The sequence below is a fragment of the Stenella coeruleoalba genome (genome assembly GCF_951394435.1).
Source record: "Stenella coeruleoalba genome assembly, chromosome: 17".
In the NCBI taxonomy this organism is placed as follows: Eukaryota; Metazoa; Chordata; class Mammalia; order Artiodactyla; family Delphinidae; genus Stenella; species Stenella coeruleoalba.
The window spans coordinates 32,776,802-32,796,889 of NC_137163.1; the positions used below are offsets into that span (position 1 = coordinate 32,776,802).

Consider the following 20,088-nt stretch of genomic DNA (forward strand, 5'->3'; position numbering starts at 1 on the left):
TCCGAGAAGTAAGGAAACACTAAAACTGTGATTTTGATGATGGGTGGCAATCACAAGCTGTTTTCCATCCAGTTTTTCAAGGAGAGTGTAGGGCAAGCTTCCTTCTGTACCACGAATAGCCCAGCAGTGATGGATCCCAATGAGGTACTGAGTTTTTTTGAAAGATGGCATTCCATAAAGTTCTGTTGAGGATTTGTGGCTGTCATAAAAAGCAGCGAAATGCTGCTTTATCACATCTTTACTGCTGTTGAGTTCAGCTGCACATTGCTCATGCCAAACTTGTCATTGTAAATGTAAACATATTACATAATTTAGGTTAAAACGTTCTTGGTTAAAAAATGCTACGTAAATTCTTATAAAAATTAATATCACCAGCTCTGAAATAGCAGGCTCTTTTTGCATCAAAGACTCTCGTTCCACGAAAAAGAGAAACTGCCCTTTTCTTTTGAATTAGATGATGGTTTTGAAGTTTGTAATTAAAAATGAATACTTAAAAAAATTCAAGCTTACTGATTACAAATATTATGCCATGGTTGAGACATCATTTGGAATATAGGTGGATATAGATGAAAATTTTTATCCTAAACAAGTCACTAACAAATCAAATCCAGCAGTATATTAAATGATAAACCATGATCAATTATAGTTATTCAAGGCATGAAAGGATGACATTATACATACTAGGAAAAGTACTATGTCACATTTGTAGATTGAAATATTGCTGTCCAGTTGCTCATTAAGCCTGTTTCTTCGCCCTCCCAGGCACACACCTAGACCACATTTCTTAGCCTCCCTTGCACTTAGGTATGGATCCTTGCCTGAGTTCTGTCAAATGGAATGTTAGCTGAAAATGATGTGAGCCAGTTCCGCTCCACCCATATTTTTGTGTGTGCAGTCGGTTACTCTTTGTCTCTCTTCCTCCCCCTGCTGGCTGGGTGCAGAGAATCTGAAGCCCTAACGGATGGCAGAGTCACAAGATGGAAGAGATGGGTCCTTGAATAATCACTTGGAAGGCTACCTCAAGAACATCTGCATCTGTCGCGTGAGTGGTAACAGTTTCTTAAGCTACTAAAATTTTGAGGTTTGCTAGAGCAGTTAGCCCCCTTGACTAATACTGATAACAAAAAGGCATTTGATAAAATCCAACACCTACTGCTAATTAAAAAAAATTGTCAAATGGAACAGGATTCTTTATTAACTTGTTAAAAATATCTACCTTATATCAAATGCAAACATCGTTCTTAATGATGGAGTACTATAGGCATTTTCATTAAAATAAACAAGAATGCCTGCTGCTACCACTATTAATGATTACTGGCTTCAACAGGTGAGAAATGAAATTATCATTATTTGAGATGAAAAGATCATCCACCTAGAAAATCCAGGAAAAATCAACTACAAAATTATTAGGGACTAAGGGACTTTAATAAAGTCATCTGTTACAAAATAAAAATTAAACATTCATATATTTTCTATGACCTTTAAAAAGTAAATTATATATCTTCCAGTATATATAAAAGAGTCATAAAAACAGGAAGATACTACTTAAAAAGAGATAAAATGCTCTGTGAAATTAAAAAATGATAACCAAAATAAAAATTCAATAGAAATTTAGAAAAGTTTGAGATATTTTCTTAGGAAGAGAACAAAAATTCAGAGATGAACAAAAGGAGAGGGAAGATAAGAAAACTGGAGCATCCATCCAGCTGATGAAAGGGAATTCCAGAGACAAAGAGCAAGCAGGAGGAGGAACTTATCACATACGTAATTCAAGAATATTCCACTGAATTGAATGACAAAACTAAAGCCCATGCTTTACTCAGATTTTGTTAGCTTTTATCTAATGTACTTTTTCTTTTCTAGGATACGTTACATTTACATCATGTCCCCTTAGGCTCTTCTTGGCTGCCACCGTTTCTCAGACTTTGTTGATCTTGATAGTTTTGAGGAGTACTGGTTTTGAGAAGTATTTTGTAAAATGTCCATCTGCCTAGATTTATGTGACTGGACAAGTCATGACTAGAATGAAGTTATAGATTTTGGGGAGGAAGATCACAGAGGTCAAGTGCCATTTTCAGCACACAGTGTCAAGGGTACATACTCTCAACATGACTTACTACTGTTGATATCGACCTTCACCTGGTGGAGGTAGTGTTTGTCAAGTTTCTCTGCTGTAACAAATACTCTTCCCCCACCCTCTTCCCATACTGTATTCTTTGGGAGGAAGTCACTGTCCAGACTGTCCAGACTGAAGGAGTTGAGGGTCTTATACTGCACCTCAAGGGTGGCATATCTTTATAACTCAGTTGGATAAACACCTAGGAGTGTGATTGCCGGATCATATGGTAAGACCTTATTTAGTTGTGTGAGAAAACGCCCAACTGTTTTTAAAGTGACTATACCATTTTGCATTTCCATCAGCAACGAATGAGTGTTCCTGTTGCTCTGTAACCTCAGCAGAAATTGATGTCAGTTTCTTGGATTTTAACCATTCTAATAGGTGTGTAGCGGTATCTCATTATTGTTTTCTTTGCTATCTTTTTAAGTTATAGGAGTTTAATGAACCTATGCCTGGTAATTTAGGAGTATCTCTGGATCTTTTTCTCTTGTCTGATGCTTGTGCCAATTCTTGTTCATGTATTGTCTTTTTGCATACCTATGTTTGATTATATGACGGACATTACATTTGAAAAAGTATTCACAGTGTATGTAAAATGACATTTTCTTCCTCCAGAGAAGATTTTCATCTGTTTCTGCCTGGTGCCTGAGGGTACTAGTCATCCAGAACTACAGTATTCTAATTCCAGGGTTAGAGATTTTTCTAGTCCACCCAGATAACAAAGTAGGGTTGCTTTCCATATAGTTCATCTTACTCCTAGATGTATCCCTTGGAGGTCAAAATTCTGACTCCCTTCTCCTTGTCCTCCAGACTTTGAGGCTGTTAATAGCACTGTTAATGTCTCAGCCAGCTTTTCCAAATCATCAAATGCTCCCTAGGCAAAAGAAGCACCAAATGTTGGGCTTGGCAGTATGAATTTCTCTTCTCCCAGATCTTAACCTGGCAATTTCACATGATCTTATTAGATTTTTCTAATGTTTTCAGGATGATCTTGTTTTATTTCCCACTGTCAGGAGTGAAAGCAGGGTCCTGGGTTCCCTTTGCTTTACCCCATATCCCAGGTCTAAAACTGGCTTAAAAAAGTTATGACAAATATAGCTCTATAATTATATTTTGGGAAGAAACTGTGACAAAGAGAAAATAACACAAGTCCTGACTGTCTTCTCCTTCTCTAGTTAAAAAGAAGCTACTGGTAGGGCTTCCCTGGTGGCGCAGTGGTTGAGAGTCCGCCTGCTGATGCAGGGGACACGGGTTCGTGCCCCGGTCCGGGAAGATCCCACATGCCGCAGAGCGGCTGGGCCCGTGAGCCATGGCCGCTGAGCCTGCGCGTCCGGAGCCTGTGCTTCACAACGGGAGAGGCCACAACAGTGAGAGGCCTGCATGCCGCAAAAAAAAAAAAAAAAAAAAAAAAGAAGAAGAAGCTACTGATCTGAACAATTATACCACTTCCTGGGCCAGAACCACTGTGCATAACCACAGAATACTCCACAATCTCATATACAGAGAAAATTTTATTACTGAAAAGGTCACACAAAGTTTTTGTATACAAAGTTAAAAAATGTGGAAAAGTTAATATTTACAACCTTTTTCATACAGTACATGATAATTTTCTTTTTAAGCTTTAACAGAATGTTAAATAGAGAAAAAAAACAAAAGTATAAGGAAACTTTGTTCAAGGAATAATAGTCATTGGAAACAAAATTAAGAAAATTCTTTAACATTTCAAAGTATGTTATATGAAATACATTTTATTCTGTTTATCAGGACTACATTTTTTCCATTTGTTTGGCACTAACACTGCTAGCACATTTCTGATGTTCAGCAAAATCCTATTTAGCTGCAGAGATGAATTCTACATGATGTCTGAGAAAGATACTGCACAAATACAAAGGGTATGTAGTATTCTAACTGTTAAAAAACAAAAGTTAAAACAAAAGTATAAGCAACTGTAAATGGTCATACAAACATAATCTTGGGTGGTCATGATATATTAAAAAAAGGAAATCAATTGCACTTGGCTTAATTTAAAAGGAGTAACATTTCATCTACTAATCCTTCAGGACATTTTATTTTAAAAAATCAGAAGGATCAGCCAGCAGCATAATATTATCAACAGTGGACACTCAGTAAGCACCTTATTTCAGCTGCATAATAGATCTGTGAAATTCCTAAACCAACTAGACTTTATAAAATTCACACATTGAAGATGATAAGGTAGAGTAAATGGATTTTTTTAGTTGAATTCCCATTATAATATCTTTTGGTGTATCAACTACTTTTTATATTATAAAAGAACACTATTTTTCAATTTTCTTAGAAATTCAGTGTAAAAGCTACCAAAGCAGTGCTAAAATAAGGTACTGGAATAACGTAATAAAAATATTTGAAAAGACTTTCTAGGATTTCTAAAAAAAGCTCAAAACATATAAACTTGTTTTCAAATATATAAGAAAAAGATACAAAGGTAAGTTTTAAATACTTCAGCAAAGAAAAATCTTGATTTTATACCATAAAAGTGAAATAGCATAGTACAACTTAAAATACTTTCAACAAGAGTAGAATCTTCATAAATAGAAAAGGAAGGTTCCTCTAATACTCCCTCCTCCCACACAACTTAAAAAATATCATTAACCTGCACATTTCCGTTTTGGGGGTATACTGTTGTCAATTAACCTTTATGTGAAATGAATCATATTCTCAGAATCTATTGTTTCCAGTGTAACAGGAGGCAATGTAGCTTTAAGTGCAGAAGAAGAATATAACAGTGATTCTTATAAGACAGCGTACTGTCACCTCCAGTGTAACAGGATTCACTTCTTAGTAACGCGATAATCTGGTTTTCAAGTATCTGAGTGACCACCAGTGCCCTGCTCTTTTCCAACTCCTGACGCTGAGTGAACAAGCAGTGATGTGCAGCCTTTGAGGCTGCTTGGCTCTGAAGACCTGGGAACATGCAAGCTGTTGCTCTGCACTGGGCCAGTTTCAGTGACATCACTCTTTGGAGTTACCCTAGGTAAAAGAACAAAAGCTGATGTACATACACACCGAAGCACAAATGTGATGCCAGTTGTCCTCATAATTGCTGTTTCTCTTTCCATGAGTTTTACTCCCAAGCAGTATCCACTTTTATCAGAAATAATTAACTCTTTATGTATACTCTTAACTCCTCAAAGTACAAATAATTTATTTTCAAATACAATTTTTGCTAACTTCAGAAACTTCATCAAGCACCACCCATGTATGGGCTGAGCATGGTGTCTCATGGGGAATAAGACAGCTTGATTCCTGCCTTCAGTTTAGCAAATTTTTTATTGATTTCCTACCATGGATTGGACACCGTATAAGAGGTTGGGAGCACAAAGATGAGTCCGACCTCAGCTCTGCCTTCGAGGAGTTTACAAATCTAGTGAAAGATAAAGGCATGTATCTAATCATACATAATCCAGTATGCAAAAGCTGTTGGAGGTACATTTGGCCTATTTGGGAGGAGATGAGGTAAGACAACCTTGAGACCTTAAAGTAGTCAGCTGTCAATATTTTGGCTAATTCGATATTTACCTGTGTTTGGATCACCTATGACCATTTGGAAAAATTAATTAAAGATAATGTCAATATCCTTTCATGTTCAGAAAATAAAAACATTTTATAATCATCTTCATATAAAATTACAAATACCTTTTATTTTTTTTTTCTGCATCTATTGAGGTGATCATATGGTATTTATTCTTCAGTTTGTTAATATGGTGTATCACATTGATTGATTTGCGTATGTTGAAGAATCCTTGCATCCCTGGGATAAACCATGCTTCATCATGGTGTATGATCCTTTTAATGTGTTGCTGGATTCTGTTTGCTAGTATTTTGTTGAGGATTTTTGCATCTATATTCATCAGTGATATTGGTCTGTAATTTTCTTTTTTTGTAGTATCTTTGTCTGGTTTTGGTATCAGGGTGATGGTGGCCTCATAGAATGAGTTTGGGAGCGTTCCTTCCTCTGCAATTGTTTGGAAGAGTTTGAGAAGGATGAGTGTTAGCTCTTCTCTAAATGTTTGAAAGAATTCACCTGTGAAGCCAGCTGGTCCTGGACTTTTATTTGTTGGAAGATTTTTTTTTTTTTTTTTTTTTTTGCGGTACACGGGCCTCTCACTGTTGTGGCCTCTCCCGTTGCAGAGCACAGGCTCCGGACACCACAGGCTCCGGACGCACAGGCTCAGCGGCCATGGATCACGGGCCCAGCCGCTCCGCGGCATGTGGGATCTTCCCAGACTGGGGCACGAACCCGTGTCCCCTGCGTCGGCAGGCGGACTCTCAACCACTGCGCCACCGGGGAAGCCTGTTGGAAGATTTTTAATCACAGTTTCAATTTCATTCCTTGTGATTGGTCTGTTCATATTTTCTATTTCTTCCTGGTTCAGTCTTGGAAAGTTACACCTTTCTAAGAATTTGTCCATTTCTTCCAGGTTGTCCGTTTTACTGGCATAGAGTTGCTTGTAGTAGTCTCTTAGGATGCTTTGTATTTCTGCGGTGTCTGTTGTAACTTCTCCTCTTTCATTTCTAATTTTATTGATTTGAGTCCTCTCCCTCTTTTTCTTGATGAGTCTGGCTAATGGTTTGTCAACTTTGTTTATCTTCTCAAGGACCAACTTTTAGTTTTATTGATCTTTGCTATTGTTTCCTTTGTTTCTATTTCATTTATTTCTGCTCTGATCTTTATGATTTCTTTCCTTCTGCTAACTTTGGATTTTGTTTGTTCTTCTTTCTCTAGTTCCTTCAGGTGTACGGTTAGATTGTTTGAGATTTTTCTTGTTTCTTGAGGTAGGCTTGTATAGCTATAAACTTCCCTCTTAGAACTGCTTACGCTGCATCCCACAGGTTTCGAATCGTTGTGTTTTCATTATCATTTGTCTCTAGGTGTTTTTGATTTCCTCTTTGATTTCTTCAGTGATCTCTTGGTTATTTAGTAATGTATTGTTTAGCCTCCATGTGTTTTGTGTTTTTTACGTTTTTTTCCCTGTAATTCATTTCTAATCTCATAGCTTTGTGGTCAGAAAAGATACTTGATATGATTTCAATTTTCTTAAATTTACTGAGACTTGATTTGTGACCCAAGAGGTGATCTATCCTGGAAAATGTTCTGTGCGCACTTGAGAAGAAAGTGTAATCTGCTGTTTTTGGATGGAATGTCCTATAAATATCAATTATATCTATCTGGTCTATTATGTCATTTAAAGCTTCTGTTTCCTTATTTATTTTCATTTTGGATGATCTGTCCATTGGTGTAAGTGAGGTGTTAAAGTCCCCCAGTATTATTGTGTTACTGTCGATTTCCTCTTTTATAGCTGTTAGCAGTTGCCTTATGTATTGAGGTGCTCCTATGTTGGGTGCATATATATTTATAATTGTTACATCTTCTTCTTGGATTGATCCCTTGATCATTATGTAGTGTCCTTCCTTGTGTCTTGTAACATTCTTTATTTTAAAGTCTATTTTATCTGATATGAGTATTGCTACTCCAGGTTTCTTTTGATTTCCATGTGCATGGAATATCTTTTTCCATCCCCTCACTTTCAGTCTGTATGTGTCCCTAGGTCTGAAGCGGGTCTCTTGTAGACAGCATATATATGGGTCTTGTTTTTGTATCCATTTAGCGAACCTGTGTCTTTTGGTTGGAGCATTTACTCCATTCACATTTAAGGTGATTATCGATGTGTATGTCCCTATAACCATTTTCTTAATTGTTTTGGGTTTGTTTTTGTAGGTCCTTTTCTTTTCTTGTGTTTCCTGCTTAGAGAAGTTCCTTTAGCATTTGTTGTAGAGCTGGTTTGGTGGTGCTGAATTCTCTTGGCTTTTGCTTGTCTGTAAAACTTTTGATTTCTCCATCGAATCTGAATGAGATCCTTGCCAGGTAGAGTAATCTTGGTTGTAGGCTCTTCCCTTTCATCACTTTAAGTATATCATGCCACTCCCTTCTGGCTTGTAGAGTTTCTGCTGAGAAATCAGCTGTTAACCTTATGGGAGTTCCCTTCTATGTTATTTGTCATTTTTCCCTTGCTGCTTTCAAGAATTTTTCTTTGTCTTTAATTTTTGCCAATTTGATTACTACGTGTCTCGGTGTGTTTCTCCTTGGATTTATCCTGTATGGGACTTGCTGCCCTTCCTGGACTTGGGTGGCTATTTCCTTTCCCATGTTAGGGAAATTTTCAACTATTATCTCTTCAAATATTTTCTCTGGTCCTTTCTCTCTCTCTTCTCCTTCTGGGACCCCTATAATGGGAATGTTGTTGTGTTTAATGTTGTCCCAGAGGTCTCAGGCTGTCTTCATTTCTTTTGATTCTTTTTTCTTTATTCTGTTCCACAGCAGTGAATTCCACCATTCTGTCTTCTAGGTCACTTATCCTTTCTTCTGCCTCAGTTATTCTGCTATTGATTCCTTCTAGTGTAGTTTTCATTTCAGTTATTGTATTGTTCATCTCTGTTTGTTTGTTCTTTAATTCTTCTGGGTCTTTTTTAAACATTTCTTGCATCTTCTTGATCTTTGCCTCCATTCTTTTTCCGAGGTCCTGGATCATCTTCACTATCATTATTCCGAATTCTCTTTCTGGAAGGTTGCCTATCTCCACTTCATTTAGTTGTTTTTCTGGGGTTTTATCTTGTTCCTTCATCTGGTACATAGCCCTCTGCTTTTTCATCTTGTCTATCTTTCTGTGAATGTGGGTTTTGTTCCACAGGCTGCAGGACTGTAGTTCTTCTTGCTTCTCTTTATTTTTTATATATATATATACTTTAATGTATTTATCATTTACTTTTGGCTGTGTTGGGTCTTCATTGCTGTGCGCAGGCTTTCTCTAGTTGTGGCAAGTGGGGCCTACTCTTCGTTATGGTGCACGGGCTTCTCATTGCAGTGGCTTCTCTTGTTGCAAAGCACGGGCTCGAGGCACGCGAGCTCAGTAGCTGTGGCTCGCGGGCTCTAGAGCGCCGGCTCAGTAGTTGTTGCGCACTGGCTTAGTTGCTCCGCGGCATGTGGGATCTTCCCAGACCAGGGCTCGAACCCGTGTCCCCTGTGTTGGCAGGCGGATTCTTTACCACTGCACCACTAGGGAAGTCTGACAAATACCTTTTAGACAGTACTATAATGTAGTACTAATTGAAACTTAATGGCCTGTATTTTATATGAATCTTAAACATTTCCCTAAATATACAAGCAGCTGTTAACAATTACCACAGAAATGAACATTACTTTTCTATCTGAACAATAAACATCAAAGGGTCTTCTCAATGCTAAGAATTAAACTACGAAATAGCATTTATAGGCAAAACCCAAACTTCCTTGGATTAAGGAAGTGGACATGACATGATCATGTCACGTCAAGAATGCTTTCTTTCCAGATATGTCATGCTTTAATGAAAAATGTGCAATGCAGTATTCAAAAGTTATGGTTTAAGATAGCAAAGTCCAAGCTCACCTTCCTTCACTCCGTGCACTTTCAGACACACTGCTCTTATCATTCACATTGGCTGCCCGGCCTTTCCCGTCGGTCTGCTCCCCGCAGAGTTTGGAGCTGGATGCTGCTGGGGAGGCAGGTTCCTCACAGTCCTGTTCTCGTAATTTGGAGGTGCTCGCTCCATCTGCTCTCACCTCTCTCACTGGTGATGTTTCTGGTGAGGTTTGTATTTCTGTCAAAGTTTCCTGTCCTAAGTAATCATGGTTAGTGATTGCTACTGCAGAAGTGCCATGATTTGCTGTAGCTCCTGTGCTGGTTCCCATGGATTTGGAAATGACCTTCAGCTTATGTGAACTTGGTTTGTAGTGCTTCTTTTTGTGTTTAACTTTAGAATTGTGCTTTAAGAAAAACTCACACGACTCCTGTAGTACTCTTCGACTTTCACTGATTGGACTGTAAGAAAATCCAAGGAGAGAGTTTACTTGATAAATGTTAAGTGTTATAACAGAAATAATAAAGCATATCACATATCTTGTGCCAAAAATCCTAATTCATTAAAGTTACGATCTATATGATTTACATTATTTATAAAATCTGGGATTATAAATACTATGAGATATAAGTAGATTGCCATGAAATGAAATCTTTTTGTGCATACACTGTTAGTTGCTTTTGTCAGCATAAAGAGTAGAAAGAAATTAAATAGACAAAATCAGAAGATGAGGGCAAGAAAACTCAAACCAGCATAAAGTAGGGGATTATCTGTATGTGTATCATATATAAATATATTAAATATGAAAGTAAACCAGAGAGAAAGAACACAGAATATAATTAATGGTCTTTGTTTAAATGCAATTGTTTTCTTTCTAACATTCAAGTTTTAGCAAATTATTCTGAAGTTAGTGTGGGTATATAAATACAGGATAGAGATATAATAATAGTTCAAAAAAATTAAAGTCCAGTTAAATGCAATTCTTCAGACTTCAAAAACTTATTTGTGAAAAGGTTCTGAAATTTTTACCACAAAAAGAGTTCATTAATCAAACCAATTGGGAACAGTTTAAAAAACTCTGTACTACATTGTTGACTGTACACAATGTATAACATATATAAATAACAAAATTAACTATTTACTCATAAATGTAAATCTACTATATTGTTACAGAATATTCCATAAGCTCAAATTTTTACCATCTTAAGCAAGGCAAATAAGTGACATGTTAAGTCAGTATTATGTGTAATAAAATTTAAAGGTAATGATTGTACATCACATTTGAATCGTACTCTATAGACTGCCTTACATATATTTGACCCATTTCATCTTTCATCATTGATAAAAAAGGATAAAATTATTTAAAATTCTGAACCCAAAACAATGAACTTAATGATAGCAGTAATAATACTAGATATATTATAAGCCATGGAAAGAAAATGCACTTTTTACAAACTTTTCATTCATATTTCAATAGAATAGTACATGTCAAAGACCATCGTAACAAATGCTAAAATAAAGCATATCTCTCCATGAAAAAGATTTCAACTTGAAACAACAGTTGACATAATGAAACTCCAGTACAATGATTTGGTATTTGATCTATTTATTTTAAAACAATGTCAGATAATTCAATAGATTCTTACTCTTTCTTGCGACTTCGTTTAAAAAACCCAGCCCATTCTGTGCATGTCTTTTTGCTTCCAACCCAGAAGACAGCAGAGATGCCAACAATTAATGTCATCAGATATTTTATCATAAATAAAGCCAACTCTGGTCGAGTTTCTGTTTTGGCCTACAAAAAAGTAATGAATAAGAATTTTCGTGATACATTTAAAGTGGAGAAAAGTCTATATAGTCAATGCAAAACTTGAACAAAAAGTATAAATCATTTTGTCTTATTATGAAATGTTTGATATAACATAATATGAAAAGTGCTTTAAGTGTAGTATAGAAGTTCTGAACAAAGAATTTTTATCAAAATATATGGCTAGAAAGGGAAAAATACTTATTAAATATATTTAGGAAGGACCTCTTACATCTTGGCTTGATATCTGGCATTTTTTTCCCCTATAAGTACAGCAGCTTCTTATAATTGCCAAAATATCTGCCTCTCAATATTTATCTTTTCCTTCACTATAATCTATAAAAAAATACATTTAAACTCATTATAGCAACATACTATTTTAGAGTCTTTATGCATTGTTGATGTTTTATTACAAAAACTTAGAGCAAAATAAGTATTAGTAAAATGTAAAAATGTGGAAATTTTGTAAAAATTAAATCATACTTTTCTTTCAAGCATAAACTTTCAAATATTATTTTTTAAATGTTACAAGTATCAAAATACTATATATTATGCATTATATCTTGATTTTTGCACTTAGTAATATTTCTTGGAGACCATTCTAGAGCACTTCATTCTTTTTAAAGGCTGTTCCATTGTGTGGATGAACTATAATTTATTCAGGTATCCCTACTAATAGATATTCAGGTTACTTCCAACCTATTGCCATTGCAAATAATGTTGCAGTGACTATCTTTGTATGTATATAATTTCTCACATTTGTGAACAGAGCTGCTGATAAATTCCCAGAAGGACAGGATCAAAGAGTATGAGCATTTTAAATGCCAGATATTATCAAAATGCTTTCCATAGAAGGTTGAACTAATTGAACAGCAAAGTCTAGAACGTGCATTTTGCCAGTTTCATCAATACAGTGGTTATAAAACCTGTCATAAGCAGAAATATAATTTTATTATAACTTTAATTTGCATCTGTCATAACATTTTTCATATGTTTAAGAACAGCTTTTTTATTTTCCTTTTTTGTGACCCCTCTATACATTCTTTTCTCATTTTTATATCAGGTTGTTGGTTTTTTTCTTATTGATCTATAGGAACTCTTTTTAAATAAGGAAATTAGCCCTTCAATTGTGATGTGATGAGTGAATAAATTTTCCCAGTTGGTCTCCTGACTTTGATTATGGTGGGGTTTTTTGCCATGCAGAATCTGGAAAAAGTTTTTTCCTTAGTCAAATTTAGCAATCTTTTCTTTTATAGCTCCTGCATTTTATATCATAAAGTCCTTCCCCACTATAAGATTAGAATTTTCTCACTTTATCTTCTAATATCGTTTCTTTCTTTACATGAAACGTAATCTTAAAAAATCATGTATCTTGGGCTTCCCTAGTGGTGCAGTGGTTGAGAATCGGCCTGCCAGTGCAGGGGACACGGGTTCGAGCCCTGGTCTGGGAAGATCCCACATGCCGTGGAGCAACTAGGCCCGTGAGCCACAACTACTGAGCCTGCGCTCCGCAACAAGAGAGGCCCGCGCACCGCGATGAAGAGTGGCCCCCGCTTGCCACAACTAGAGAAAGCCCTCGCACAGAAACGAAGACCCAACACAGCCAAAAATAAAAATTAAAAAATTTTTAAAAATAATAAAAAATAAAAAATCATATATCTTAAACTTTTTAGTAGTATGTAACAGTTGCCTTCCCCCCCTAGTTTGCCAAAAATACTGAGGAATCTAGGAGACATTTAATACAGCAGTATCACTTTAAGAGAGCTCGCTTATTAATCATATAGTGAAAATAGACAATGGATAACACACTATGGACAGGATGTAAGGCAAATAAAACCATTATCCCCACATATCAGTATGTAAAATAGATTTCACTGTGTTACAGTGCAGTAATTTTCTATAATACAAATTATGTAAAATAATTCAGCCCACACATTGCTTGATCTGATACACTGTGGTGACATGACAGCACTCACACTCAATATAATTAGTTAATACCATATATAAATATTCAAGAAAATATATAAAATCTATTAAAAACAAAGTTTCTATTTAAAAAAACTCAACTAAAATGCTTTAAGAGATTTTCTATTTTCAGATATTTATTTTTTTTAATCTTAAAATCACCACTTTAATCCAACCAGAAGCATCAGAAACATATGAAACATATTTTAATTGTGCGTTTTGTCATAAGAAATGACAGGGTGGTTTCGGCATAAATTCTGTTTTTATAAGCATATACAAGCAAAGTATAAGATGATATATACCATTTTATTATAAACCCAAATAAGGTTTTCCCCAACTAACTGAAGAATTAAAAACAACTACTTCTCTCTCTCTCTCTCTTTTGTTTGGCTGCTCTGTTCAGCTTGCAGAATTTTAGTTCCCCAGTCTGGGATTGAACCCTGGCCCCCTGCAGTGGAAGCACCAAGTCCTAACCACTGTACCGCCAGGGAAATCCTGCAAGTTACTTCTCTTTTTCTCCCTATGACAAGACCTGTTCCTCTGATTCTGTTCTGCAGTACTATTCATTTGCCTTTGCAATCCAATTTAATTTTTAAAAGAATAGCTAAAGGAGACACTTTACTATTGTAACTGAAGCTAAAACTTCAGGAAAGAACTTTTGGGACACTTACCCTAGTTTCAACTGAGGCGTAGGGAACAACTCCCTCTGTCTATTGGATTTTCTCACCTGAAATCTAATTTTATGGTCATGACTAATTCAAAGGTATTTCCAGGGAACATTTGCCATGTTAAAATTAAATAGTGAAATAACACAAATGATAGGTTTTACCTGGTAAGGACATGGGATGTGGTACTGACGACAATGGTCAGAGACCCAAGTTATCTCCCAGGTTATCCTGTTCACTTGCTCATAGACGTAACATCCAAGAAGTGTCACTAATGGCACAAGATACAGGCCACTGAAGACTCCAATTCGAATCATAAATTTCTTTAGTTTCTCTTGGTTCCGGCCATCATGTTGTATAACTTGTCGAACATGATTTAAGGAAATAATGCCAGCTAAAAGAAGAGAGAGCCCGACAAACACACAAAGGCACAGTGGCAAGAGTACAAAGTAGCGAGAGGCATCCAGGTCATAAAGGCCGACAAAGCAAACTCCACTAATATTGTCTCCTTCAACTTTGTTCATAGCAAGAAGCATAACGGTCAGAAAACCTGGTATTCCCCATGCAACAGCATGAAACCACACTGCTTTCTGTTCAATGGCTTCACAACTCCATTTTCTCCCAGCAGCTAAGAACCAAGTAATGGTAAGAATCACCCACCACACAGTGCCAGCCATTGTGAAAAAATACAAAAACATAAACAAAACGGTGCAAGCCTTATTTTGAGAGCCTAGAACAACTGTGTCACCAAGTTCTAGTTTCTCATCTGCCTTATTGCAGGCTGTGCTATTGCCTAGCAAGAATCCAATGAAGTACATAAGAGATACAATGCTGTAACAGACAGAGTAATATATAATTGGTCTCTCAGGGTATCTGAACCTCCTAACATCAATTAAAAAAGTAAGGAATGTAAACAGAGTTGCACAAAGACAAAATATTGAAACTATTCCAATAAAACTTTTTGCAAATTCTAGCTCATCACTTTTAAAATACATGTTGGGGCATGGAGGTGCACATTGGTCAATTCCCAGAAACTTATAGCCTTGTCCCCCAGAAGTCTTAAGATGCCTTGGACACCAAAATCCAATGTCTCTTTGGACTTGTTCTGTTTTCTTGTGAGGACTGAGAAACTCTGTGTGTTGATCAAAAGTTACAGGAACAGACTCGTCACAGTATTGTAATCTGTAAAGATTTAAAAAAATAATACATGAAGTTGACATTTTTGAGTCACTATTTGAATACTCTGCTTTCCAACTATAAGATATTTCCTTATGCATTCGTAACTGATGGGAAGACAAATGAGCTTAAACAGATTACAGCTTTAGAGCTGGGGAGAAAGTTTTGAAGTTGACTAAAAACTTGTAGGTGTTAATGAGGCCCCAACACACTAACAAATATATTAAGTATCAGGCAAATGAACATGAAAATTCCCTTACTCAGAAAACAATCAATTAATAATTGTTAAATAATTTCTGGTTTCAAGACTAAGTACTTAAGAAAGAATTTATCTTGATTGGTATTCTTTAGACAAAAAAATGCTGGCTTGTATGTTTAAGCATTTGAAATACGTCTTGGGGAAATAAGTTTTTATTTTCTAGCATCCATGAGCAAAGTAGATCAGCCACATAGTAAGGTGATGACAACTAAAATGACTGAAATGAGATCATTTCCCGGATGGAGAGGACAGAGTTCAAGTGATATCTAAGTTCATAAAGAAGGGCAAGAAGAGGAAGGCCGAGGACCAGCTTAACTCACATCACCATTTTGTTGCAGTGTGGCTGTTTGCCTCCCTTGTTTATGGGCAGACCGGAGAGATAGAAAGGGATATTGCTGTTTTGTGCAGAACTTTATCACTGAGTTGTCTCCACACTCCAGAATTATTTTGGAGGATTTACATAGTTTAGAAATTAGTGGAGGTTTTTAAGGAGAAAGCGTTTGAAATATGCTTTAGATAAAAATAGAAAATAATAAAACATATGCCCATAAAAACAACACAGATGTATCTACAAGCTTTTTCAAAAGGTGGTATGTCAGTTTTGTTTTATATCTTTTTAAATAAAGCAATATAACATTACAGATACAGTTTGGACCCTTTTCTGGTCCTATTCTCTTTTCTCTCTCTTCCAAAATATTCATTACTACAAGTTCAGTTTTTATTTCTCCTCATGCATTTTAAAATATTTTACTATGTTATTTTCCAACTACAATGTTATATAGTATTATTTTACAGGTTTTGAACTTTATATAAATGACATTGTGCTATATACATCATATTTTTTTTTACTTATGCTATAATTTTTAGATTTATCCATATTGACAGATGTGGGTCAACTGCATTCATCTTAAAACTGTATAGTAGTATTCTAGTGTGTAAGGACATCACAATTTACTTATCATTCTTACAGTGTACTTTCAGACTTTTTCTCATTTAAAAAAATTACGAATAATGTTACAATAAGTATTCTTGCATACGATTCCTTGTTTGTGAAAAAGTTTCTATAGAAGGGGATCTCCTAAGATGTATGGCATGAGCATCTTCACCTTTACTATGTACTAAGTTGTTCTGGAAAGTGATTAGGTATCTACCAGAAATGTATGAGTTCCACAAGGGTCTGTAGTTTCTTCAGTCTACAGAAAAAGAACAAAAAGGGAGCCACCTTCCTTCCCAGATTTATTATATGAGGTGTCTTTATGTTAGTAGAATATTTCAAATTACAAGCTCCCAACATCTAGAGAATAGGAGATAAAAGTAATCAATCAAGACAGATGCAAAAAGGTCCATGAATTGATAATAAGGCCCATTTCTCCCCAGTTTAGGGCAAAGGCACCATCACACATTCTCATAGAACTATGCACCCTCATTTGTTGTATTAACACAGTTGTAATTTTGCATTTATTTTTATGATTATTGGATTACTCTCTGTTCCTCCCACCCCACTGTGAGTTCCCTGAAAACAAGAACCAAGTCTGGTTTTGCTCACCACTGTTTACAGTGTTGATATATAGTAAGTGCCTAACATATATTAAGTGTGCAGTAAACAGCTGCTGACTTAAATAATGAAAGCCTGTCACTAATATTCTGGAAAATTAATACCAATATTGAAATATCATCAGTAGCTTTCAGCTGAAAACATAATTTACCTGTCACATTCAAGTTCCTCAGGCCATCGGATCCCAAAAGTGTCCATTAATTTTTTGCAGTCAGAATACACTTTCTCACAAAATTTACGACAGGGTGGAACCACATCAATTTGCTCTGTGCAGGTTGGTACAAAAGCTTTGCAAAGGAAAGTTTCAACATTTGGTGAACATTCCAGATTTGCAAGAGGAAGAAAAAGCTATTAAGAAAAACAGTGAGATAAGGTTAGAAAACATTTTAATATAACAAATGAATTTTTTGGTATATACTTTTTCACTTAGTCTCCAAAAGAATCTTTAAATCCCACTCTCAATATAATCAAATTTGAGGAGATAATTTTGTTTAGTTAGACATAAGAACCCTTAATACACAGTGAAATATTATTTTATTCAACTATGCATTTTTCAAGAAGACATGCTAAATCAAAACAAATCAAAAGTATGAGTTGATTGCTAGATGAAATAGATCATACAAATATTTAATATGTAAGTATATGCTGAAATACCTTAACACTTTACTGTGCATTCTAGAGAATAAAGGAATGTTTGGGGTGGAGGGAACAGCATGAAAAAGGCATGAGGATCACAAGAACATGGAGTATTCAGGGCAAGAAGTCCAATATGACTACAAGATAAGGTCAAAGAGGTGAAGTCAAGGACAGAGTAGAGAGAGATGAGACTGGAGAGGTTCTCTGGACCTGATCATAGACAGCACGGATGACACGCTAAATTGCTTGGATTTAAAAATAATGAGTGGGGGGCTTCCCTGGTGGCGCAGTGGTTGAGAGTCCGCCTGCCGATGCAGGGGATGCGGGTTCGTGCCCCGGTCCAGGAAGATCCCACATGCCGCAGAGCGGCTGGGCCCGTGAGCCATGGCCGCTGAGCCTGCGCGTCCGGAGCCTGTGCTCCGCAACAGGAGAGGCCACGACAGTGAGAGGCCCGCGTACCGCAAAAAAAAAAACAAAACAAGAAAAACGAGTGGGATACTATGGGACAGTTGTAAGCAGGAGGTGTCTCTACAGTCTGACAGCTAAGTTTGAATGCTAGCTCCACATTTACTAGTTTTATAACTTTGGCAAGTTACTTAAATTCTCTGTGCCTTAGTTTCTTCATCTGTAAACTGGCAATAATAACAGTACCTGTCTCATAAGATCATTGTGAATACTAAGTTAATAAATGTAAAGCATTTATAACAGTGTCTGGCATACAGGTAAGTACTCAATAATTATTAGTTATTGTGATTACCCTTTAGAGAGTGTGGATAGGTTCTGGAAAAACATGATGGATTGAGCACATATGTTTATCTCCTTTCCCTCCTCCTTGCTTCCTTAGTAACATGACAATAAAGAAAACAAAAGGTACTAATCTATTAGTAAGTGAACAAGAGAAACTACATTAGCATATCTGAGTTTTCCAAAAAACAAAAATGAAACAAAACAACAAAAAAGAAAGCCCTAAACTTTGAGCGACAGAAAGCTATTAGAGGAGTGATAAGTCACTTAACGGGACAAAGCTGGAGTGGAGGGATTCACATGAGAATGAGCTGATTTGCCCTAAAGAATCTGAGAGTCTCAGTTCTTTGAAGCACCAAGTAGCATAAAAGGCTAAAATTGGAGGAATGTTTACAAAATTACTTCCTCACTATGTCACCCCCCATCCCCACCCAGGCAGCCAGATGACCACCGCATTCTACCAGAGTTGTTTCCAGAAGAGACGGCACTAGAGACATTCTGCACTTGGGTATCAGGCACAGAGCAGGGCAGAAGTACAATCCACAGTGACGAAAGGGGGACTGAGTAAGAGTCTACCTACAGAAACAGGAAGCCCTCATCTTTTCCTGCTCTATTCCCAAAAGGTTGGCAAACAGGCATATACCTACCATCCCCAATCTTTGAAAAAACCCAACAGTCTTGGAGAAAAGACCTCTCTCTACACATTGACAATGAAAAAGCTAGTCAACCTCAAGCTCACCTTACCATGAAGCCCACCGGTGACCAGTCCCATTCATGCACACAGAGCTTTTCAGGGCCCCACAAACATGAATGGGCAGCCAAGGATCATCAGGCATTTGAAGAAAGCATCATGAAAGACAGAGACCAAAACAAGCAAGCAGATAAAAGGAAATTTGGAGGAAATACAGACTATGCAGGGAACAGAAGAAAACAAATCACAAAACAAACAAAACCCTGAAGAGCTTAAGTGAGAAGCTATCGCTTCCATTACAGAAGAATAAGATGCTATGGAAAATTTAAAAATAGTAAGATAGCTGAAATTAAAAACTCTATAGAAGGATTAGAAGATAAAGCTGAAGGAAGAGATGGACAACAGGAGGATCACTCCAAGTGCCCAACTCCTGACTAAAGGACTTCCAGAAAGAAACAAGGAAAATGCGAATTGGGGTTATAATCAAAGAAGAAATTAAGAACATTTCTCAGAACAGAAGGATACCAGCTTCCACACTTAAAAGGTTGGCAGCACACTGCAATCCTGCTACTAAAACATTTCTGGGTAAAATGTCAGTCAATGAACTCTCTTTTACAGAGATCTCTCTCACATTCTCCTCTTTTTCCACACCTCCAGTTCCACACACCATCCTCTCAGTTGATGATTCTGTTCCTAGTTCACTGAGAAATCAGAAATAACCAGAAGACAACTTCCTTATTCTCTCACAAAAGGTACCAAACCTAACTGCAGCTTATCCACATTCTCTGCCTTCACTATTTAAACAGCTGAACAGCTTGAACTCCTAACCAACCAAGTCTTCCATTTGTACACTGGATCTCTTCCCACTTGTCTAGTCAAGGACTTTGCTCTGGTAACTGTCCTGTCTCCTATTCTTGCAGTAATTTCCCCCTCTGTGTTACAGTGATTCCCCCATCATACAAACTTACTTATTATCTCTCACCATAAAAAAAAATCTTTCCTTGGGCTTCCCTGGTGGTGCAGTGGTTAAGAGAGGA

At 36.5% G+C, this 20,088-nt stretch overlaps 1 protein-coding gene across 3 annotated transcripts in view; it reads right to left on the minus strand.

The window, feature by feature from the left end:
* Window positions 1-3,618: 3,618 nt before the first annotated feature.
* The window catches only part of FZD6 (frizzled class receptor 6), a 76,423-nt gene continuing 59,953 nt past the window's right edge, over window positions 3,619-20,088 (minus strand). For all 3 annotated transcript variants that reach the window (XM_079901727.1, XM_079901725.1, XM_079901726.1), the window contains exons 3-7: window positions 17,132-17,328; window positions 14,155-15,172; window positions 11,200-11,348; window positions 9,583-10,014; window positions 3,619-5,128 (exon numbers count right to left, since the gene is read on the minus strand). In XM_079901727.1, coding sequence (XP_079757853.1) covers window positions 4,960-5,128; window positions 9,583-10,014; window positions 11,200-11,348; window positions 14,155-15,172; window positions 17,132-17,178 — 1,815 coding nt within the window. In that variant the 5' untranslated portion in view covers window positions 17,179-17,328 and the 3' untranslated portion in view covers window positions 3,619-4,959. The remainder of the gene's footprint in view (window positions 5,129-9,582; window positions 10,015-11,199; window positions 11,349-14,154; window positions 15,173-17,131; window positions 17,329-20,088) is intronic.